General features: G+C 53.5%; 1 protein-coding gene across 2 annotated transcripts in view; it reads right to left on the bottom strand.

The window, feature by feature from the left end:
• The window catches only part of EEIG1 (estrogen-induced osteoclastogenesis regulator 1), a 323,245-nt gene that overhangs the window by 88,764 nt on the left and 209,007 nt on the right, over positions 1-25,474 (bottom strand). For both annotated transcript variants that reach the window (XM_069236930.1, XM_069236931.1), the window contains exons 6-7: positions 11,251-11,390; positions 7,013-7,117 (exon numbers count right to left, since the gene is read on the bottom strand). In XM_069236930.1, coding sequence (XP_069093031.1) covers positions 7,013-7,117; positions 11,251-11,390 — 245 coding nt within the window. The remainder of the gene's footprint in view (positions 1-7,012; positions 7,118-11,250; positions 11,391-25,474) is intronic.

The following is a 25,474-nucleotide window of genomic DNA, read 5'->3' as shown; positions in this document are numbered from 1 at the left end:
CCAATGAAGTGAGGACCCTGGGGGTCTATCATAGACAGAGCACCCATTGCCGCAAGAGATGGGAGGACCTGCGCCACTGGAGCAAGAAGATGGCTGAGGCCCAGTTGGGACTGGCCTCCCAACGTGGAAGGGGTGCCCGTCGCACCATGACCCCCCTGATGTTATGCGTCCTGGCCGTGGCCTATCCAGAGTTGGATGGGCTCTTGAGGGCATCAGAGCAGCCACAAGGGGCTGAGTACAGTGTCATAAAGCTGACGCTGCGCAGTTTAGGAAGTATCTGGGTGGGGGATGTGGGCTGTGGGTGCCCCTAGGCCAGGGCGAACATGGCAGGGTAGGTCCCTTGTTGGGCAGGCTCTGAAGCACTCCAACCCCAATGGTGTCAGTGGGCATCTACTACTGGGTGCGATCCTGTGGGTTTCAGGTGTGCAGCTAATGGCGTTAGGCATTGTACCCCATGGGCTGGTGAATAGCATTGTAACTGGTAGTGCATGGCCTAGTGCATAGGGCTGCTCCCTGTGTGTTGTGTCCGCCAACGGTGGTGTTGCTGACATTGACCATGTGTGTCCTCTGTCTCCCCCCCTCTTCTTGTTTTGTCACCCTGTCCTTGTGTGCATTAGCATCATCTGGCGGAGGAGCATCGGCACCGGAACAGGAGGGAGCTGCAACCCACATGGTCCAGGAGAATCCACGGAGGGTGAAGGCACCAGTGGGACGGAGGGCGAGGGGAGCTCCACGACGAGGACAGGAGGGGATCCCAGCGACAGCGACTCCTCCTCTGATGGAAGCTCCAAGGCGGTGGCGGATACCTCTGTGCCCACCCCAACATCAGGTACAGCCGCCACCCCCCTACCAGCACCGCCCTCCCAGCAGCCCCTCAGCGTGTTTCTCGTGCCCGCTCACCCAGGAGGGTGGGCATCTCCTTCACCCCAGGCACCTCAGGCCCTGCCCCCGTCAGCCCTGCTGCCCTCAGTGAGGAGGCTATTGACCTCCTGAGATCCCTCACTATTGGGCAGTCAACCATTCTGAATGCCATCCAGGGTGTCGAGAGGAATTTGCAGCAAACAAATGCATACCTGGAGGGCATTCATTCTGGCATGGTGGCCCAACAGAGAGCATTTTAGGCTCTGGCCTCAGCACTGATGGCAGACATTATCCCTGTGTCCAGCGTCCCCCTCCAACTTCCACTATCCCGACCCATTCCCCTCTACCTCAACCTATCCCAAGCACATCATCATACCAGCATGCACACTCATCAACACACAAAAGTGGCTCAGGAAAACATAAGCACCAGACATCCCACAGGCAATCACACAAGCACCATACCCATGCACACATACCAACATCCACTTCCTCCACTGTGTCCCCCTCCTCCACGTCCTCCACCTCCCTCCCAGTCTCGTCTCAACTCACACCTGCATGCACTACATTATCAGCCACTGCCTCCATCACCAGCACGCCCATCACCACACACCGCTCACGTGCAATCACCACCCCACCATTCACATGTCCCCTGTGTCCTCTCCCAGTGTGCCTGTGAGCTATCATTCCAAAGTACACAAACGCAGGCACTCACCCACTCAACAGCCATCCACATCACAACAGCCTCCGGCCCATGCACCTTCACCCAAACTCATCAGAGGTACACCTCCTACAACCACTACCTCTTCCTCCACTCCCACCCCCCTCCATCTTCCCGCCCAAGTGTGTCTAAAAAACTTTTCCAGCTAACATTAACTTCTTCTCTACACCTCCCCCCCATCCTTCCCCTAGGGCCAGGGTGTCCAGATCCCAGCCCAGCACCTCAGCCACCAAATCTGCATCTGCTGTGATCCCTGCAAGTCCGGGAGGCTCGAAGGGGGCACCCATCAGAGCTACCAGTGTGCCAGCCAAAGATATGAAGGACCACCCTATTCCGCTGCCTGCAAAGGTCAAAAAGGGCCAGGCTTCCATCAGGGGAAAGTCACACCACCCACCCAGCAAGGCCTCGCCCAAACACAGAGAGGACAGTGCCAAGGTCCCTGCAGCAACTGCCAAGGTGGGGAAGGGCCACAAGCCAAAGGGCAAGTCACCTCAGGGCACGACGCCTCCTGGTGAGGGGCTAGTGAGCACATATCATCAGGGATGGCAGCGACCTGCACCACGGTCACCACCGCTACTCCGACCGCCACCTGCACCGCCACCTGCACCGCTGCTGCCACGTCAGGCTGCAGCATCCTCCCCAAAGATCAGCCATCCGAGGCTGCCGGAGACGGTATGGTGTCTCCCTCCACCACAACAGACACTTGCACCACGGCCAGCACCGGCAGCATCTCCGCCGCAGCCACCGCCACCTGCACCACCATCAGCACCGCCACGTGCACAGCCGATAACACTGTCGGACGTCAGCCCCATCCCCAGTGGGCAGCTGTCCGAGTCTGCAGGTGACGCCCTGGACGCGCCACTTGAGGCACCACCTCCAGCACTGGCACGTACCAGCAATTGGCAGCCTAAATCGCCGCAGGATAGAGTGTGGCTCTGCCTCCATGGAGTATCATGCTACCTGTTCCAGGTACATCGTGTGGCTAAGACACCCAGGTGAGAGGAATTCAACTGCCACACCCCAGGTGCAGCATCACTGGGCACCAAGCCCTCTCCAGAACCAGTGGAGATATGCATCCACTCACCCCCTCCTTGGCAGGAGGAAGCACACTGTGCACATAGCCCCCTCCATAACCAGTGGAAGAAGGCATCCACTCACCCTATCCTTGGCAGGATGAAGCACACCTGGCACAAAGCCCCCTCCAGAACCAGTGGAACATGTCACCTACTAGAGAGACTGTGGCTTTGCACTCCCCAGGAGCAATTAGTGTGCAAACCACCCACTTGAGAGACTGTGGTTTTGCACTCCTCAGGACCAAGCAGTGGACAAACCACCCACTTGAGAGACTGTGGCTTTGCACTCCCCAGGACCAAGCAGTGGACAAACCACCCACTTGAGAGACTATGGCTTTGCACTCCCCAGGACCAAGCAGTGGACAAACCACCCACTTGAGAGACTGTGGCTTTGCACTACCCAGGACCAAGCAGTAGGCATGGAGACCCCTCGAGGAGCAGTGGCCTCGTACCATCATCCGGCTGAGGTGCTCTCACTCCCCTTCCCCATTAGGTGCCTGTTTTTTTTCCGACCTGATACCCCTGCAGTGCTCTCTCTGTTTTGAGGCAGGTGTCATGTGTGGGCTTCGCCCATGCCTTTTGGGACCACTGGTCCACGGACATTTCATGGGACAGTGTACGGACTTGTGTAAATATTTGTGTATACTGATTATTTGCTGTTCTCTTGATCTATCTGATTGTTCCAGTATAACATAACACTAGTTAACCTCATTTCGTTTGGTCCTTGCGTTCTTCCAGGGGGTGACGGGGTGTATCTGTGATGTTGTTGGATATGTGTGTGTGTGTATGGTGTTGTGGGTGAGGGTGGGGGGTAGGGGTGTTGCGTGCCGCGTGTGTGTGTCACTCTCTTTTCCCTCCTCCCCTCCTGTGTGCTAGGTGCAGTACTCACCGTCGCCGCCGCCTTCTTTCTACTTCGTGGTGTATTAGTAGATACACCAACATGGGGAGGATCTGCAATTCGGGCTCCATGGCGTCCTGGTTCTTCGTGGAGTGTCAAGAGGTGAGTGGTTCCCCTTCGTTGTTCAGTTTCTGCCGTGCTTTTGATGGCTTTGGTACCGCCCCGGAAAAGCTGGCAGATTGGTGCCTTGTAATACGGTGGGCGAGTTGACACTTGCCTTTTTGCCTGTCCCCAATAGGCAGATAAAAACTCAGACGGAAGTGATACCTTCAACCCAATCAGGACAAAAGGGTCAACATGTTTCGCAAAGTCATAATGACGGCCTTTATCTCATTGTTGTAAATAGTAACTATGCAATCTAGCAGTTGCTCCCAAATAATGTCTTTGTGTTTACTTAGCAGTCAGTGTGTATAATAATCAGGTGTAGGGCGAGTCACCCCAACCTGGTACATCAGAGATACAGGATAAAACAATGATACTCACCCGCAAAAAGTCAAGTGTCAACTCAAGCCTCAGCTGACAGATTCAAACAGGGCTGCGGAGTTCATACAATTAGAGAGATACCAATAATATTAAACTGTCTGAAAGGATCATTTCAAAGAGCATTTTCTGGGATATACATAAATACAGACGCTTCAGGTAAGATGTAAATGTATTTAGACGCCACTCCTACAACTGATTCCATTGGGCAAGGGCGTCTCTGTGTGTATTGTATGTGTCCTCTTTCGCCTGCAGCTGCAAACTTCAGAAGGATTCTTGCGACTCCCACATTCCCCAACACTGCAGCCCCCAGACTCAGACAAAAAGATGCATTTGCAAAGAGGAATTGTTGTTTCGAGCATTGGAGTGTGTGGAAAGAAAAGAACTGAAGTCAGGGCACTAGGGTGGTATCTATATGCAGATCTGCTCTGTTACTTCCGGGGAGGGAGCAGAGTGACAGAGGAGGGAGTAGAGTGACAGAAGAGGGAGCAGAGTCATGAGGGAGCAGAGTCATGAGGAGGGAGCAGAGCCACAGGGAGGGAGCAGAGTCATGGGAAAGGAGTGAGCAGACTCACAGGGAGTCAAAGAGGAGGGAGCAGAGTCATTAGGAGGGAACAGATTCACTGGGAGGGAGCAGAGTCACAGGGAACAGAATCACAGAGGAGGGAGCAGAGTCACAGAGGAGGGAGCAGAGTCACAGAGGAGCAGAGTCACAGAGGAGGGAGCCGAGTCACAGAGGAGGGAGCCGAGTCACAGAGGAGGGAGCAGAGTCACAGAGGAGGGAGCAGAGTGACAGAGGAGGGAGCAGAGTCACGGGGAGGGGGCAGAGTCACAGAGGAGGGGGCAGAGTCACAGAGGAGGAGGCAGAGTCACAGAGGAGGGAGCATAGTCATGAGGAAGGAGGAGATTCACTGGGAGGGTGCAGAGCCACAGGGAGGGAGCAGAGTCATGGGAAAGGGGTGAGCAGACTCACAGGGAGGGAGCAGAGTCACAGAGGAGGGAGCAGAGTCATGAGGAGGGAGCAGAGTCATGGGGAGAGCAGAGCCACAGGGAGGGAGCAGAGTCATGCGGAAGCAGAGAAATCACAGGGAGGGAGCAAAGTCCTATGATGGAAGGGAGCAGAGTCCTATGATGGGAGGGAGAGTAGCCCTAGGATAGGAAAGCAGTGTCACTGGGAGGGAGCAGAGTCATAGGGAGGGAGAAGAGTCACCAGGAGGGAGCAGAGTCGCGGGGGGGTGACTCACGAGGAGGTAACAGAGTGACAGGGAGGTAGCAGAGTCCTAGGATATGAGGGAGCAGAGACACAGGGAGGGAGCAGAGTCATGGGGAGGAAGCAGAGTAAAGGGGAGGAAGCAGAGTTAAGAGGAGGGAGCAGGGTCAAGGGGAGGGAGCAGGGTCAAGGGGAGGGAGCAGAGTCACAGGGAATGAGCAGAGTCACTGGGAGGGAGCAGAGTCACTGGGAGGGAGCAGAGTCCCTGGGAGGGAGCAGAGTCACGGGGAAAGAGCAGAGTCACGGGGAATGAGCAGAGTCACAGGGAATGAGCAGAGTCATGCCGAAGCAGCGGTCACAGGGAGGGAGCAGAGTCGCAGAGAGAGAGAAGACTCGCAGGGAGGGAGAAGAGTCACAGGGAGGGAGAAGAATCACAGGGAGGGAGAATAATCACGGGGGGAGAAGAATCGGAGGGAGAAGAGTCACAGGGAGAGAGCAGAGTCATAGAGAGAGAGCAGAGTCATAGGATAAAAGGGAGCAGAATCATGGGGAGCAGAGTCGCAGAGAGGGAGCAGTGTCGCAGGGAGGGAGCAGAGGAAGTGGAGAGGCACGGGATAGGAGGGAGAGGAGAGTCACATGATGAGAGGGAGCGGAGAGTCACGGAGTGGGAGGGAGCAGAGAGTCACAGGATGGGAGGGAGCGGAGAGCTACAGGATGGGACGGAGCGGAGAGTTATGGGGTGGGGGGGACCAGAGAGTTTTGGGATGGGAATGGAGCAGAGTGTCTTGGGATGGGAAGGGAGCAGAGAGTCAGGGGACGTTAAGGGAGCAGAGAGTCATGGGATGGGATGGGAGCAGAGTAATGTGATGGGGAGGGATAGGAGAGTCATGAGATGGGGAGGGATCGGAGAGTCATGTGATGGGCGGAAGCAGAGTGTCATGGCATGGGGAGGGAGCAAAGAGTCATGGGATGGGAGGGAGCAGAGAGCCATGGGATGGGAGGGAGCAGAGATTCATGGTACTGGAAGGGAGCAGAGTAATGGGACGGGAAAGAGCAGACAGCCATAGGATGGGAGGGAGCAGAGAGCCATGGGATGGGAGGGAGCAAAGAGGGATGGGAGGGAGCAATGAGGCATGGGATGGGAGGGAGCAGAGAATTATGGGAATGGAGGGAGCAGAGAGTCATGGGACTGGAGGGAACAAAGAGCCATGGGATGGGAGGGAGCAGAGAGTCATGGGTACTGGAAGGGCGCAGTCATGGGATGGGAAGGAGCAGAGAGTCATGGGATGGGAAGGAGCAGAGAGTCATGGGATGGGAGAGATGAGAGAGTCATGGGACCGGAGAGAACAGAGAGCCATGGGATGGGAGGGAGCAGAGAGTCATGGAATGGGAGGGAGCAGAGTCATGGAATGGGAGGGAGCAGAGTCATGGGATGGGAGGGAGCAGAGTCATGGGATGGGAGGGAGCAGAGAGTCATGGGTACTGGAAGGGCGCAGAGTAATGGGATGGGAGGGAGCAGAGAGTCATGGAATGGGAGGGAGCAGAGTCATGGGAGGGAGCGGAGAGTGAACGTACGGAAGGGAGTAGAGTGTCAGACTAGGGCAGAGAGCCGTGGGAGGAATGGGTAGAAGTGTTACAGCATTGGAGAGTTGAGGAGAGACCAAGGATAGACAGGAGCAGAGTCGCTGAATGGGAGGGAGCAAAGGATAGCAGGGAGGAGTCAAATGACAGCCCATAATAGGGAGAGGAGAGAGCCAAGAATCTTTACTCACCGGACACTTTGGAGTGTTGGCTGGCGTAGCTGGAGTTGCGGGAATGCCCCGAATGAAACACTTCTTCTGGACTCGACAGGTGGTGATCTGGCTCTTCTGGAACACCTGTCGGAAAACCCAAGACAAGGAGGCTGCAGGATGTTCACAGGAGGTGGGGCAGGTGCACTAAGCCCCAGTCAGGGTCATGCTTGAGGGTCACAATCTTAGTGGACAGTTAGGGGGAGACAGTGGGGTGGATCCCATGTGCCTACAGGAATCAGCAGCTTCATATGAATGTGCAGGAATGACCAGAAGCAGGATCTCCTACAAAACACCTCTGGCCCGGCAGGGGCCCTCTTACAGCACACCTCTGGTTCAGCAGGGGCTCTCCTACAGCACAGCGCTGTCTCAGCAGGAGCTCTTCTACACCACTGCTCTGGCTCAGCAGGGGCTCTCCTACAGCACAGCTCTGGCCCAGCAGGGGCTCTCCTACAGCAAAGCTCTGGCCCAGCAGGGGCTCTCCTACAGCACAGCTCTGGCTCAGCAGAGGTTCTCCTACAGCACAGCTCTGGCTCAACAGGGGTTGTCCTACAGCACAGCTCTGGCCCAGCAGGGGCTCTCCTACAGCACAGCTCTCTCTCAGCAGGCACTCTCCTACAGCACAGCTCTGGCTGAGCAGGGGCTCTCCTACAGCACAGCTATGGCTCAACAGGGGATGTCCTACCACACACCTCTGGTTCGTGCACCGACAAAGCTTCTTGCCTCAAACATCTGGCCTTGTTGAAAGACATGAGCAAGGATTAGATCCAGAGGCTCCAACAGATTACAGGCGACACACTGCCCCTAAGGGCCATATGGGTGTTCCCTCATCGCTCACCTGGGTGGAACCGCTTAATGGGTGACATGCAGTGTGGGTAGTGCTGTGTGTGGGAACTCTTCACCTATTCTGTGGGAGATTCTGGGTGGAGGAGCTACACTTCTCTTCCCCGGGATGGTGCTGGGTGTGGGAGCTCCTCTACGCTCCACTGGATGGTGCTGGGTGTGGGAGCTCCTCTACGCTCCACTGGATGGTGCTGGTTGTGGGAGCTTCTTAATGCTTCCCCAGGATGGTGCTGGGTGTGGGAGCTCCTCTACGCTCCACTGGATGGTGCTGGGTGTGGGAGCTCCTCAACGCTTCCCCTGGATGGTGCTGGGTGTGGGAGCTCCTCTACGCTTCCCCTGGATGGTGCTGGGTGTGGGAGCTCCTTTACGCTTCCCCTGGATGGTGCTGGGTGTGGGAGCTCCTCTACGCTTTCCCTGGATGGTGCTGGGTGTGGGCGCTCCGCTACGCTCCCCTGGAGGGTGCTGGGTGTGGGCACTCCTCTATGCTTCCCCTGGATGGTGCTGGGTGTGGGAGCTCCTCAATGCTTCCCCTGGCTGGTGTTGGGTGTGGGAGCTCCTCTACACTTCCCCAGGATGGTGTTGGGTGTGGAAGCTCCTCTATGATTCCTCTGGATGGTATTGGGTGTGGAGCTCCTCTACGCTTCTCATGGATGGTGTTGAGTGTAGGAGCTCCTCTATGCTTCTCTTGAATGGTGTTGGGTGTGGAGCTTTTCTATGCTTCCCTTGGATTGTGCTGGGTGTGGGAGCTTCTCTATGCTTGCCTTGGATGGTGCTGGGTGTGGTAGCTCCTCTACGCTTCCCCTGGCTGGTGCTGGGTGTGGCGCTTCTCTAGGCTTCCCCTGAATGGAGTTGGGTGTGGGAGCTCCTCTACGCTTCTCCTGTATACTGCTGGGTGTGGGAGCTCCTCTACGCTGCCCCAGATGGTGTTGAGTGTAAGAGCTCCTCTGCGCTTCCCATAGGTGGTTTTAGGTGTGGGAGCTTCTTACTACTTCCCGCAGGTGGTACAGGTGTAGGAGCTTCTCTCTTCTTCCCTTAGATAGAAGTGAGTGTGAGTGGTGCTGGGTGTGGGAGCTCCACAACGCTTCCCCTGGATGGTGTTGGGTGTGGGAGCTCCTCAACGCTTCCCATAGGTGGTGTTGGGAGCTCCTCACTGCTTCCCGTAGGTGGTATTGGGTGTGGGAGCTCCTCACTGCTTCCCGTAGGTGGTGTTGGGTGTGGGAGCTCCTCAACGCTTCGCATAGGTGGTGTTGGGTGTGAGTGGTTCTAGGTTTGCAGCTCCTCACTGCTTCCCCTGGATGGTGTTGGGTGTGGGAGCTCCTCAACGCTTCCCATAGGTGGTGTTGGGTGTGGGAGCTCCTCACTGCTTCCCATAGCTGGTTTTAGGTGTGGGAGCTTCTTACTACTTCCCGCAGGTGGTACGGGTGTAGGAGCTTCTCTCCTCTTCCCTTAGATAGAAGTGAGTGTGAGTGGTGCTGGGTGTGGGAGCTCCTCAACACTTCCCCTGGATGGTGCTGGGTGAGGGAGCTCCACAACGCTTCCCCTGGATGGTGTTGGGTGTGGGAGCTCCTCAACGCTTCCCATAGGTGGTGTTGGGTGTTGGGAGCTCCTCACTGCTTCCCGTAGGTGGTGTTGGGTGTGTGTTGGGTGTGGGAGCTCCTCACTGCTTCCTGTAGGTGGTGTTGGGTGTGGGAGCTCCTCACTGCTTCCCGTAAGTGGTGTTGGGTGTGGGAGCTCCTCAACGCTTCCCATAGGTGGTGTTGGGTGTGAGTGGTTCTAGGTTTGCAGCTCCTCACTGCTTCCCCTGGATGGTGTTGGGTGTGGGAGCTCCTCAACGCTTCCCATAGGTGGTGTTGGGTGTGGGAGCTCCTCACTGCTTCCCATAGCTGGTTTTAGGTGTGGGAGCTTCTTACTACTTCCCGCAGGTGGTACGGGTGTAGGAGCTTCTCTCCTCTTCCCTTAGATAGAAGTGAGTGTGAGTGGTGCTGGGTGTGGGAGCTCCTCAACACTTCCCCTGGATGGTGCTGGGTGTGGGAGCTCCACAACGCTTCCCCTGGATGGTGTTGGGTGTGGGAGCTCCTCAACGCTTCCCAAAGGTGGTGTTGGGTGTTGGGAGCTCCTCACTGCTTCACGTAGGTGGTGTTGGGTGTGGGAGCTCCTCACTGCTTCCCGTAGGTGGTGTTGGGTGTGGGAGCTCCTCAACGCTTCCCATAGGTGGTGTTGGGTGTGGGAGCTCCTCACTGCTTCCCGTAGGTGGTGTTGGGTGTGGGAGCTCCTCAACGCTTCCCATAGGTGGTGTTGGGTGTGGGAGCTCCTCACTGCTTCCCGTAGGTGGTGTTGGGTGTGGGAGCTCCTCAACGCTTCCCATAGGTGGTGTTGGGTGTGGGAGCTCCTCACTGCTTCCCGTAGGTGGTGTTGGGTGTGGGAGCTCCTCAACGCTTCCCATAGGTGGTGTTGGGTGTGGGAGCTCCTCACTGCTTCCCATAGCTAGTTTTAGGTGTGGGAGCTCCTTACTACTTCCCGCAGGTGGTACGGGTGTAGGAGCTTCTCTCTTCTTCCCTTAGATAGAAGTGAGTGTGAGTGGTGCTGGGTGTGGGAGCTCCTCGACACTTCCCCTGGATGGTGTTGGGTGTGGGAGCTCCTCAACACTTCCCCCAGATGGTGTTGGGTGTGGGAGCTCCTCAACGCTTCCCCTGGATGGTGTTGGGTGTGGGAGCTCCTCAATGCTTCGAATAGGGGGTGTTGGGTGTGGGAGCTCCTCACTGCTTCCCGTAGGTGGCGTTGGGTGTGGGAGCGACTCACTGCTTCCCTAGGTGGTGTTGGGAGCTCCTCACTGCTTCCAGTAGCAGTTCTAGGTTTGCAGCTCCTTACTTCGTCCCCTGGATGATGCTGGGTGTGGGTGCTCCTCTACGCCTCCCCTATGGTGCTGGGTGTGGGAATTTCTCACTGCTTCATCTGGGTGGTGATGGGTAAAGGAAGTTAATTGCTTTTTCCTTGCGAGGTGAGGGGTGTGGGAACTCCTCGCATCTTTCTCAGGGTGCTGTAGTCTGTGGGAACTTCTCACTTCTTCCCCTGGATAGAAGCGAGTGTGAGTGGTGTTGGGTGTGAGAGCTCCTCACTGTTACTGTTACAGATGGTGGATGCTGTGGACTGACTGCCCTCTTCCCCTAGGTCCGTAGGGACCATCTCTGTGTTTAGAGGCAATGACTGCTCATAGTTAGCCTCCCTTTTCATGTCTCTAGTGGTAAGTGTGGGGGGTGCTGGGAGTGCGACCATGAAGCATCTTCAGTGAAACAGCAGTTACAATGAAGGGATACATGCTCACTGGTTTTGTGTTTCTCCGTAGACCAGCCAGTAGCAGAAGGTTCTGCAATACCTACCCACGCCAAGCATTGCAGGGCGGCTCCTGGCCAGCCGGACCGTGCCAGAGGCGGGTGTAGAGGTCCCCTCACCCTTACAGGTCAACTGCAAGGAGGAGTCCTGGCCAGGGTTCGAGATAGACTTGGCTGTGGATGGAGGCCTGAAAAACACAAAAACAACACAGTTGGTAACCTTTCTGCTGCACTTAAAATCTGACACCTGTCACTTCTACACACCCCTCCCTCTTTCATCAGGACACACCCAGGAAGAAACAATACATTACATTTGGTAACACTCTTCCTGCAGGATACTGTGTTTATAATCAGATTCTCATCTTGACTCTCCCCAGGTGACAGACTGGATTGGGAAACTCTTGCAAAGGTCTTTTCTGAAGGCAGGTGCCACCACCAATCTCCATGATGACTTCAACCAGTCTCTCGACTGGACAGCATGAAGCCGTCTGCAAAGGCGTGTAGGAAGCTGGCTCCATATATACTATATCAAAATGAGATATAGGCGGTCATTATGAACATGGCGGTTTGGCCCGCCATGCCGGGGTTGGCGGGTGAAACCGTCAGCCGGCATGGCAGGCCAAACCGCCACATAATGAACCCGGGGAGGGCTGCCATTGGCAGCCCTCACTCACCGCCAGGCTTCCTCCGTCAGGCAGCCTGGCGGCGGGCGGAAACATTATCCAACATTTCCTCAGCCTCCAGCCTTTCCCTGGCGGGTTTGCCCGCCAGGGAAAGGCTGGCGGAAGGGGTGCTCCGGGGCACTCCTGGGGGCCCCTGCACTACCCATGCACTTGGCATGGGCAGTGCAGGGGCCCCGGTGCAGTGCCCCGTCGCGCAGGTCACTGCCCGATTTTCGTAGGTGGTGAGGAAGCTGCAGAGAGAGCATTACCAAAGGGTCTTATCCTTCTGATGGATACTTCAACCACAGATTCCTTACCATATAACTTAATACCAAAGAAATGCCCACTCCATGGAGGAAGATCTGGGGAATGGACTTTTACACCAGAAGTCCTGCACAGCTAAGCAGGCAAAATGAAGCTCTCTCCGGACTTCTGAATCAATGTATTAGTGTCTGGTTAAAGTATAAACTGAAGCTCTTGTATCAGCCAGGCAAATATCCAAACTGAGCTCTGGTTGGGGCCCTTCGCCCTAGCGGAGGGATCTCTCAGGCTCCCAGTGTTGGAGGCTGGCCCTCTATGCAGTGTGCAAAACTAAGCACACTATGCAGAGGGTTCAGGCAACCACATGTTGCTTTCCAGAGATAAAAATCAGACCACCTAATGCTCCAATTTTTAAGGTAGCTGGTCGAGCAGTTAGGCTAATCCGGGAGATGTGCTAAGTATTTGCTGTACTCACAAATCCAACACACACACTCAACTCTAAGATCAGAATTTATAAAAATACTTTTGTATAATTTTTAAGACCAAAATCTTTAGGATATGTTAAGTACTTTTCAAGTTATGACTTTTTAAAGTTTTAGCAAAGTTAGTCTTTCTGTGCGTAATTACACACCATAGGAATCAATAGGCAGTCACTTTTAAAAATGCATTAAAAATCGCACTCTTGAGTTACCAGTCTCTTATTTTGCAGGGTGGTCGCAGCAGTCGGAGGGCACACTGTGCCAGGTGGAGAGTGTCAGGCAGCTCCCGTACCGGCGGGAGCAGCGTTGGAGAGGTTCTTGGCACAGGTACGGGGCCACCTGGAGAGGCCACTTGGAGAAGGATCTGGTTTGCAGATTTAAAGGTGGTGCCTGGGGGTCCCCTTGGGCTGATGAGGTCACAAGGGGTTGGGGACCCGGGGCACACAGCAGATCCCGCGGCGCAAGGCCCAGGGCGGCCAGGTGCAAGGCATTTTGGAGGTCTTGGATGCTGTGTGCAACGGAGTCCGCTGGAGGTGAGTCTCTTTGTGGGCGACTTGCAGGACAACGGGAGCACTATGGTCGGAGGTCTAGGGTGTTCCTGAAGTCCCTCGACTGGGGCTTCCTCCTAATCCTTTTTCAGCTCCGGGGAGGTGGTTTTCCACTGGTCCGATGTCAGCTGACCAGTACCCAAGGTACTGCTGTATCTCAGCCACTAGGGGGCGCAGTGCCACCAAACTTGGCACAGTTGTGGGGCACTTCTGGGTGGTCGTCGGTGTGTCGTTGTGTCCGGCTCTGTCTTCCGGTCACAGAGATATCGACGATTCAGTGAAGTGACACTCACTGGTTTGTTGGTCCCTTGCAGGTTTCTGGCTTTTCTTGAGTGGTGCCTCCACTCAGAAGGGAGATCTGGGGTGATCCTTGGAGGCTGGAGGTCCCCTGGGTTTCTTGGGGTCAGTCCCGTGTTCAGCTCTTCCGCTGTCGCGATTGTCGGGACTCTGGTGCAGCAACCAGGGGTCTTGGTGCCTCTTCTGGTGCAGCAGGTCCTCTGTTCTCGTAGTGGCGGGTTCTTTGGTGCTGGTGGTCTTTTCTTCTTGGGATCCTTTTCAAAATCTAAAATCTTGGTCCAGGGGAGCCCACTGAATACTGAATTTAGTAGGTGTTTTAGGGGGAACCTGGTAGTGTCCAATGAGACTCACCCTTGGGTTTCTACACCCACTATAGTGACCACTTCCTGTGGGAAGGGTCACTTCCCTAAACCTCATTGGATGTTTTCCTCCATTCCAAGATGGGGAAAACTGAATCAGAGGGTCCACTTCGCATGCCAGCCCTAAGAGGTGGTGCATGCTCAGTGAGGCCACTCCTCCTACCCTTTGTCTGGTTTCCCACTTTTGCTCCCGCCCAAAGTGGAGGTTTGCAAGTGGGGAAGCCCGGTGCTGCTAGCAGCAGGCCTGGAGGCTCGAGTTTCAGGGGCTGTAGGCCTTCGAAGCTCACTGCCAGGGTGTTGCACATTCCTGAGGGAGGGGGAGTTAGCTCCTCCACCCAGGAAGGGCAGTGTCTTACGAGCCAGAGAGCCAGGGCTCTCCCCCAGGTTTGTAGATTGGCTGTCTGGAGTGGCAGCTGGATGGAACCAGCCAGCAACTCTGCCAGTTAGGTTAGCTTTTTCATGGGGCACCTCTAAGGTGACCCCTGGGTACATTTACCAAGCGCTTACGACATTCCACCACACGGCGAAGCTGCTAGCCTACTCCTGCGCAAGATAAGTCTGTTTAATAATTCAATACACATAAAAATTAATCAAACCAGCCCATTCTTAACGATTTGTGTGGAAAGGAATATTATGCGGTGTCGCCTGTAGGAGTGTGATGGTTAGCAGCTGTGTTGGTTTTGTCACTGGCAGCACGGGCAGTGGTGGGTGCAGGATGCCGTGGCCCCTCGAGAATGGCCCTGGCACTGCGGACATCCTATTTACCATTACGGCTGGTGAATCATTGAAACAAAAAGGCTTGGAGAGGCAACGTTGCCCAACTCGACCCAAAAATTGTCATCCTCAGGGGTGACACACACTTCCACATTACTGATAGTTAGCGAGACGTTGGATAACGCTGTGCTATGCCATGGCAACATCTGGCTGAGGGCCATGGTGGATATCTGGGTCCCCCTGGGGATACACATCATATTCCTCCCAAGAATCCTCAGCTGGAGAGTATGATGCCAGTGGCCCTCGAGGGGAACACATAAGAGGCGAGGAAGGAAGTACTGGCTGTGGAGAAGGAGGCGGAGGCGGTGGTGGTGGTGGGAGAGGAGCAGGGGCAACCAACTCAATATTAATTGAATAATGTTTTGCGACTGCAATTGTGGTATCAGCAATAGGAGTGACGCGCCTTTCATGCCCCCTCCTATTGGGATCGGGAAAGGACTGCAAAAACACTTTTATGAGTCATGAAGAATTTTCCAATTCTTAAAAGGGCTTTTGAACATTAAGAATGTGAATAGATTTTAAGTGACCTTCCCAAGTTCTTCCAGCTGTGCATCAGTGTGCCAATGGAAGGGAGGATCACAGGTCTAAGTGGGTGGAGACACACGTTATGGATCCCAGAATTAGGAGTGTCATCAAGTTCTGTAGCGAATCCAATTTAGTTTTTATTGGGCCTTAGGAGATTAGCACAGCCCTTTGGCTTGCAGGCCTGTGCTCCAGTCACCTTGTGACTTTTAACCTACTTAGCTTGTTCTGTTTTAGTCCATTTATTTTATTATTTCTTTTAAGATGGCTGCCTTTGTTCATAGTTAGACAAATGTTTCGATTTGCATTATCAGTGCCCTCTGTGAAGGCGTCAGTATCAGCGTCATAATCAAGTGATGTACGTAGGTATTCCACATCATGTCCCTTTCTCACTTGTGTGTGACAGGAACATAATGTACAGTTGTTGGGGATAGTTTACATGATTGCCGCCACAAGTCTGCCTCCTTATCAGTTACTTGGGAACATACCCGCGTCAGGAGTCCTGCATGATCTGTATGAATACATCTCACACAGACAAGGTCATTAGGATTCCTTCCAGATGCCATCTATCTTCACGCCACTTCGCTGCAGAACTCAGCATACGTGTGACCACAGAGTCTGACCTAGAGACCTCACTCCAAGGCAACGAGGGTTGGGGGGTGCTTCTCATGGACATGGCACTGGCAGGTTAGGTTTATCATACCTAACTCTCATTAGGTTAGAGATTAGGTTGTTATTCTAGGGAGTTTACATTTCATGCTTATTACAAGATGGTGGGGGTCTTTGTATTCACGACTCATCTTCACAATTATGCTTTGTTTGTTGTTTGTTATCCTAATCATTGCAGCTCATGCATTTTACCGTAGATTACAGTCTATTCAATAAATATATTCAAAGCTTTCCTGCATCTCCTTCATTGCTTGTGTGTGTGACTGAGACTTATTACTAACGTGCCAAAAAGGATAATTTCCGTTCCACCACGATTCTCCTGAGATGTCGCACTCTAGAGTCAATGCGTAAGGCTGCCAGAAATCACCTTTTACTGTTTGGGTTTTCGGTGAGGTACTGCTTGTGAGCCGGGAGGGTTGGGCTGACAGTTGCGGCTTATTGAAGGAGTGACTCAGTCGCCTCCAAACAAAAGGCTGGATCCCCTAAACCAGCAGCCTCGCCTAGGAGCGAGAGTCCAACTACAAGAGTTCCCTACTGATGTTTTTTTCCAGAAAGGATGTCAAATTTAGATTGTCAGACAATCATGTGCAATTCACCTCAATGGGATGTTCTTGCGTAGGTCTGCACGTGCCAGCAGAGGCGAGGCAGCGGGATGCGTTATGGCAGAAGACGAACAAGCCTCAGCAGAATCAGGGCGAGGATGCGGGCACCAGACAAACACTGGGATAGCAGAGTCAACATCCCAGAATAGCTGCAGGTGCACAAAGGCCCTAAGGGCTATCGTGTTCAGAGGCCCCTTATGAAGAAATCCTCCAAACAGACTGAAGATTGGATTAGGACAATGATGGAATATGTTAGGGAGGAGAGTAGCAGCACCGTCAAAAGCTGGTGGTCCGAGACTAGCCAAGGCGAGTCAGCTTCAACAGCCAGTAGCTGATGCATGGAAATCCGTTTCCCTACCCTGTGAAGATGGGCTGCAACCAATGACTTTTGTAAAGATCCAAGGAGGCCAATGTAAAGCAGAAAGGGAGGATAGTGAACTCGAAGTGGTCTAATCCCATGACAAAGCACAGACACCTTCTGTAGGACACCGGGCACAGCACAACACCGACCTATGCTCAAGGTCCAAGAACAACAGGTCTTAAGCACTTGGCATCATTCTGAACTTCTCCTCGCTGAAGAAGCAGTTTAACAACCTTAGGTCTAGACTGTGTGTTAGATCCCCCCCATCTTTCTGTGGGCCCAGGAAGTACCAAGGTCAACAATGAATCCTCTCTCTGCCATCGGTAGAATTTCAAATCCCTCTTGTTGAGCAGGATCAGCGGTTCTTCGGTCTGAATAGTGGCATGATCTACCGACGTCTGAAAATAAACTGGGAACATGGAGAAGAGGGTCCAGAAAGAAAACAGCGTAAATAGTTTGAACAAACCGGAGTACCCGTGGTCTGACGTACCGGAGGGCCAGTAACGCAGGCAGCGCTGGCCTGCCTCCTACTGCTCGAATGAGGGGGAATTCAAGAGGTTTGCAAGAGGTGTCTGGAGATGATGAGGAAGGCTCATCCCTTGCTGCCGTAAGAGGTCTCTGCGGGCGCTGTACAAGCTGCCACTAGTGGCAGGGGAGCAACACCTGGAATATCTCTGGAATGCTCCGGATTACCGAAGGAACATGCGAGTGGTGGAAAGTAATCCAAAGACGGATAAGTTACTTACCTGTAAATCCTAGTTCCCTTCCCGGGGATCCTCATCAAAGTCATAAACACTTAGGGCCTGATTACAACTTTGGAGGAGGTGTTAATCCGTCCCAAAAGTGACGGTAAAGTGATGGATATACCGCCAGCCGTATTACGAGTCCATTGTATCCTATGGAACTCGTAATACGGCTGGTGGTAAATCCGTCACTTTACCGTCACTTTTGGGACAGATTAACACCTCCTCCAAAGTTGTAATCAGGCCCATAATATTCCCGCCGACGTGCGGGGATCCCGGAGCATATACAAACACACATGTATATGTATAAAAAATATATGAAAAATAATATTTTGGTAGAGAATTTCAATACAAATATAATACATACATACATGTGCAAACAGTAATGCAGCCTATGTTGAGAAACAGGCTAAAAATGCTTTATTTTTTAGAGTTTTTTTTATTTTTTATATAAATTAAAAACTTCAATAAAAGGTAAAAACTTTCTGCAGTCAAAGTAGAAGGCATAGAAAGAATAAGCAATCCATATTAAAAGAGAAAAACTACATTGAAAATAAGGAGCATTATTAGCCAATAGGCTGCATGCAGGTTAACACAGCAGTACCAAGAACTGGCACCGTGCCTTTAAGACCCTGAGCACCTCCAGTATCCCATCATGCCTCAGGGGTGAAGGGAAGGTGACAGTTGGTTCGCAGTTAGGTCAGTTCTTTTTTTCGGTGCTAAGAAGTAGATTAGACCGATGAGTACTGCTGCACCTCTAAAATCACATCCGGGGAGGAGGGTGGGTTGTTTATGACTTTGATGAGGAAACCCCCGGAAGAGAACTAGGATTTACAGGTAAGTAACTTATCCTTCTCTTCCAGGGGATCCTCATCAATAGCCACACCCCTGCGGACGGAGCGGTAGAAGCACAAGCAGTCTATTTGTCTTAGTTAAATACAGTTCTTAAAGAAGCCTGACCCACTTGAGTGTCTGTCTTCCCATCTGAATGCAGACAGTAATGCCTGGTAGAAGTATACACCGATCTCATGCTTTAGCCTTGCAAATTTGGGAGATGGGTAGATTCTCAAGAAGGGCTGTAGTTACCGCTTTGCCTCTTGTAGAATGAGCGAATGAGCTTTAAGTTTGGCAGCCAATTGTTTGTTAGCTAACTGGTATGCAGTCACAATACATAAAACTATCCATCTAGAAATCATCTGTTTTGAGGCCGCCCTGCCTGTTCTCATATGTCCATAGTTTACAAATAAGCAATCAGGTTGTCTCATTACCTTAGTCTTATCAAGATAAAACTTTAGCACCCTCTTCAAGTCCAGGGAGTGCAATGTTCTCTCTGCCCGAGAAGGCGGTTTGGGGAAAAAAAATTGTAAGTGATATAGTTTGATTAATATGTAAAGCAAATAATGCACCTGCAGGGCACGCACAAAATGATCTAGTGGGGAACTGCTTTCAAGGGATGTTGTTCTAAAATGGCAGAAGAAAAAAAACTTTTTTCCCCAGCTGCAACAATTCTTACGGATTCCAGGTCTGGTAGATTACTTGGAAATGGTTTGGCTGTCACCTTCTGGTTGAAGGTTGGAGTACAAGGTTCTCTGGAGTTGTCAGGCGCTTGGGCTCATATGGCGCTACTCTGTGGAGTCCGGCTGCAGGTGACAGGGCTTGCACAAGCGCGCGGAACCTGGTCATCGGGGCTTTGCTGAATGATATCAAGGCTCAGAGGTAGTGAGGCTCAGGTGAAGACATTTCTGCCGGGGGCTAAGCCTTAGTCCCCTCACTGGGTGGGGAATTTCTAGGATGTTGACATCCTCTGAGTCAATACCGCAAAACAAGCACTTTCTACTGTAGGGGCCCCAGGGACACATTCATGGTTGATTCCTAGGAATATTCAAGCCCAGTGCATTCTGCAAGCCACAACACCTGTATATTGTGGTGCTGGTCAGTCACTGACATCTGCTTTCGGATTAAACCCTTCTGTCTTCAGGGGTGACATCACCGCGAACTGCCAAACCACGATCAGTAGGAGCAGAGCTCCAGGTCAGTCAGCCGATGAGTAAACACAGTAACTGATGTCAGCAAGTGGGAAGGACACCTCAAGCCACTCCATCTTCTTATGAATGGCGGCAGGACTGAGTATGATGGCGACACCTCCTGGCGCGCAGGACCTATTGCAAGAGTTCCCAGGTACAGGCCGGCCCCTGGGAGGAGCCACAGGGGGAGGGCTCTGTGCTTAGAAGCATCCATCAGAAACACAGAGGAGCTGTGACTGAGCACCATGAACAAAAGGTTATCCACTGAAGTCAAACATCTGGATATTTCTGCCCTGCAGGGGGGAATCCTGGACACCTTTTTAAAGAATGTTTTTGTCCTTGGAATAAACAGCAAAGAGTGCCTTTTCCATCTGCCCATGTCAGGTGACATTGAATGGAGCCTGTCTGCGCCAACGTTTTCTGACTGTGGATTGTAAGTCTTCATAATGACTTCTAATTTCTAACCGCACTGTAGCAAAAGTGTGATTTTACAACATATGCAATTAACAGGCATGTCTTTACCACACATGGTAAGTACATGTAAGGTAAGTATATATGTTTTAACAACTTGATTTATATTTTTTTTGGGGGGCGGGGAGTGGACAAAACCACTACAATTCGCCAGTTCTAGTAATCTCAAGTAACTATAACTCTCGCCCCGCCATGCATGGTTTTGTCATCAATATTTTCATTGCAAATGTTCCACTTATAATATCAATGATGTCATAGAAGCTGTCATGACACCCTTCAACCACGTGCCCTTCACCCTCACTTCGCCCTCAGGCCCTTCACCCACATCTCACGAGTTCTCGCTCTGTATCCCCCACGTGCCACATCCGCAGACCCGACCTCGAGTGCATTCACCGATGCCCCATCACCCACCTCCACCTGAGCCCTCCTATGCACCTTCTGTGCACCTTCCCTCTCCCTCCCTAACCTCCCATATCTTCGCCCTGTAAACATAGGAAGGATCACTTGTTGCTGCCAAATCAGAGCATCTCCAAGGGGCACAAACCTCAAACTGCTTCAGGTCACAAAACACCTCCCAGGCAGGGTCGGGGTGGGCTGTGGGGCAACCTGGCAGTGCCCAAGGGCTCATGATACATATACACATACATACCCAAGACACCGCTGCCAGGCACCACATACATACCCAAGACACCGCTGCCAGGCACCACATACATACCCAAGACACCGCTGCCAGGCACCACATACATACCCAAGACACCGCTGCCAGGCACCACATACATACCCAAGACACTGCTGCCAGGCACCACATACATACCCAAGACACCGCTGCCAGGCACCACATACATACCCAAGACACCGCTGCCAGACACCACACACATACCCAAAGACACCGCTGCCAGGCACCACATACATACCCAAAGACACCGCTGCCAGACACCACACACATACCCAAAGACACCGCTGAAAGGCACCACACACATACCCAACACACTGCCGCCAGGCACCACACACATACCCAAAGACACCGCTGCCAGGCACCACATACATACCCAAAGACACCGCTGCCAGACACCACACACATACCCAAAGACACCGCTGAAAGGCACCACACACATACCCAACACACTGCCGCCAGGCACCACACACATACCCAAAGACACCGCTGCCAGGCACCACATACATACCCAAGACACCGCTGCCAGGCACCACATACATACCCAAGACACTGCTGCCAGGCACCACATACATACCCAAGACACTGCTGCCAGGCACCACATACATACCCAAGACACCGCTGCCAGGCACCACATACATACCCAAAGACACCGCTGCCAGGAACCACATATATACCCAAGACACTGCTGCCACGCACCACATACATACCCAAGACACTGCTGCCAGGCACCACATACACACCCAAGACACTGCTGCCCGGCACCACCCAAGACACCGCTGCCATGCACCACATACATACCCAAAGACACCGCTGCCAGGCACCACATACATACCCAAGACACTGCTGCCAGGCACCACATACATACCCAAGCCACCGCTGCCAGGCACCACATACATACCCAAAGACACCGCTGCCAGGAACCACATATATACCCAAGACACTGCTGCCACGCACCACATACATACCCAAGACACTGCTGCCAGGCACCACATACACACCCAAGACACTGCTGCCCGGCACCACCCAAGACACCGCTGCCATGCACCACATACATACCCAAAGACACCGCTGCCAGGCACCACATACATACCCAACACACTGCCGCCAGGCACCACACACATACCCAAAGACACCGCTGCCAGGCACCACATACATACCCAAGACACCGCTGCCAGGCACCACATACATACCCAAGACACCGCTGCCAGGCACCACATACATACCCAAGACACCGCAGCCAGGCACCACATACATACCCAAGACACCGCTGCCAGACACCACACACATACCCAAAGACACCGCTGCCAGGCACCACATACATACCCAAAGACACCGCTGCCAGACACCACACACATACCCAAAGACACCGCTGAAAGGCACCACACACATACCCAACACACTGCCGCCAGGCACCACACACATACCCAAAGACACCGCTGCCAGGCACCACATACATACCCAAAGACACCGCTGCCAGACACCACACACATACCCAAAGACACCGCTGAAAGGCACCACACACATACCCAACACACTGCCGCCAGGCACCACACACATACCCAAAGACACCGCTGCCAGGCACCACATACATACCCAAGACACCGCTGCCAGGCACCACATACATACCCAAGACACTGCTGCCAGGCACCACATACATACCCAAGACACTGCTGCCAGGCACCACATACATACCCAAGACACCGCTGCCAGGCACCACATACATACCCAAAGACACCGCTGCCAGGAACCACATATATACCCAAGACACTGCTGCCACGCACCACATACATACCCAAGACACTGCTGCCAGGCACCACATACACACCCAAGACACTGCTGCCCGGCACCACCCAAGACACCGCTGCCATGCACCACATACATACCCAAAGACACCGCTGCCAGGCACCACATACATACCCAAGACACTGCTGCCAGGCACCACATACATACCCAAGCCACCGCTGCCAGGCACCACATACATACCCAAGACACCGCTGCCAGGCACCACATACATACCCAAGATACACCACATACATACACAAAGACACCGCTGCCAGGCACCACATACATACCCAAGACACTGCTGCCAGGCACCACATACATACCCAAGACACCGCTGCCAGCCACCACAGACATACCCAAAGACACCGCTGCCAGGCACCACAGACATACCCAAAGACACCGCTGCCAGGCACCACATACATACCCAAGACACCGCTGCCAGGCACCAAATACATACCCAAGACACTGCTGCCAGGCACCACATACATACCCAAAGACACAGCTGCCAGGCACCACATACATACCCAAGACACCGCTGCCAGGCACCACACACATACCCAACACACTGCCGCCAGGCACCACACACATACCCAAAGACACCGCTGCCAGGCACCACATACATACCCAAAGACACCGCTGCCAGACACCACACACATACCCAAAGACACCGCTGAAAGGCACCACACACATACCCAACACACTGCCGCCAGGCACCACACACATACCCAAAGACACCGCTGCCAGGCACCACATACATACCCAAAGACACCGCTGCCAGACACCACACACATACCCAAAGACACCGCTGAAAGGCACCACACACATACCCAACACACTGCCGCCAGGCACCACACACATACCCAAAGACACCGCTGCCAGGCACCACATACATACCCAAAGACACCGCTGCCAGACACCACACACATACCCAAAGACACCGTTGAAAGGCACCACACACATACCCAACACACTGCCGCCAGGCACCACACACATACCCAAAGACACCGCTGCCAGGCACCACATACATACCCAAGACACCGCTGAAAGGCACCACATACATACCCAAGACACCGCTGCCAGACACCACATACATACCCAAGACACCGCTGCCAGGCACCACATACATACCCAAGACACCGCTGCCAGGCACCACATACATACCCAAGACACCGCTGCCAGGCACCACACACATACCCAAAGACACCGCTGAAAGGCACCACATACATACCCAAGACACCGCTGCCAGGCACCACATACATACCCAAAGACACCGCTGCCAGGCACAACATACATACCCAAGACACTGCTGCCAGACACCACATACATACCCAAGACACCGCTGCCAGGCACCACATACATACCCAAGACACCGCTGCCAGGCACCACATACATACCCAAGACACCGCTGCCCGGCACCACCCAAGACACGGCTGCCAGGCACCACATACATACCCAAGACACTGCTGCCCTGCACCACATACATACCCAAAGACACCGCTGAAAGGCACCACACACATACCCAAGACACTGCTGAAAGGCACCACACACATATCCAAAGACACTGCTGCCAGGCACCACATACATACCCAAGACACCACTGCCAGACACCACACACATACCCAAAGACACCGCTGCCAGGCACCACATACATACCCAAGACACTGCTGAAAGGCACCACATACATACCCAAGACACCGCTGCCAGGCACCACATACATACCCAAGACAGTGCTGCCAGGCACCACATACATACCCAAGACACCGCTGCCAGGCACCACCTACATACCCAAGACACTGCTGCCAGGCACCACATACATACCCAAGACACTGCAGCCAGGCACCACATACATACCCAAGACACCGCTGCCAGACACCACACACATACCCAAAGACACCGCTGCCAGGCACCACATACATACCCAAAGACACCGCTGAAAGGCACCACACACATACCCAACACACTGCCGCCAGGCACCACACACATACCCAAAGACACCGCTGCCAGGCACCACATACATACCCAAGACACCGCTGAAAGGCACCACATACATACCCAAGACACCGCTGCCAGACACCACATACATACCCAAGACACCGCTGCCAGGCACCACATACATACCCAAGACACCGCTGCCAGGCACCACATACATACCCAAGACACCGCTGCCAGGCACCACACACATACCCAAAGACACCGCTGAAAGGCACCACATACATACCCAAGACACCGCTGCCAGGCACCACATACATACCCAAAGACACCGCTGCCAGGCACCACATACATACCCAAGACACTGCTGCCAGACACCACATACATACCCAAGACACCGCTGCCAGGCACCACATACATACCCAAGACACCGCTGCCAGGCACCACATACATACCCAAGACACCGCTGCCCGGCACCACCCAAGACACGGCTGCCAGGCACCACATACATACCCAAGACACTGCTGCCCTGCACCACATACATACCCAAAGACACCGCTGAAAGGCACCACACACATACCCAAGACACTGCTGAAAGGCACCACACACATATCCAAAGACACTGCTGCCAGGCACCACATACATACCCAAGACACCACTGCCAGACACCACACACATACCCAAAGACACCGCTGCCAGGCACCACATACATACCCAAGACACTGCTGAAAGGCACCACATACATACCCAAGACACCGCTGCCAGGCACCACATACATACCCAAGACACCGCTGCCAGGCACCACATACATACCCAAGACACCGCTGCCAGGCACCACATACATACCCAAGACACCGCTGCCCGGCACCACTCAAGACACGGCTGCCAGGCACCATATACATACCCAAGACACTGCTGCCCTGCACCACATACATACCCAAGACACCGCTGCCAGGCACCACATACATACCCAAAGACACCGCTGCCAGGCACCATATACATACCCAAAGACACCGCTGCCAGGCACCACATACATACCCAAGACACTGCTGCCCGGCACCAACCAAGACACTGCTGCCAGGCACCACATACATACCCAAGACACCGCTGCCA

This window comes from Pleurodeles waltl, chromosome 6, assembly GCF_031143425.1.
Source record: "Pleurodeles waltl isolate 20211129_DDA chromosome 6, aPleWal1.hap1.20221129, whole genome shotgun sequence".
NCBI classification, from domain to species: domain Eukaryota; kingdom Metazoa; phylum Chordata; class Amphibia; order Caudata; family Salamandridae; genus Pleurodeles; species Pleurodeles waltl.
This window is presented reverse-complemented; position numbering and strand designations above follow the sequence as displayed.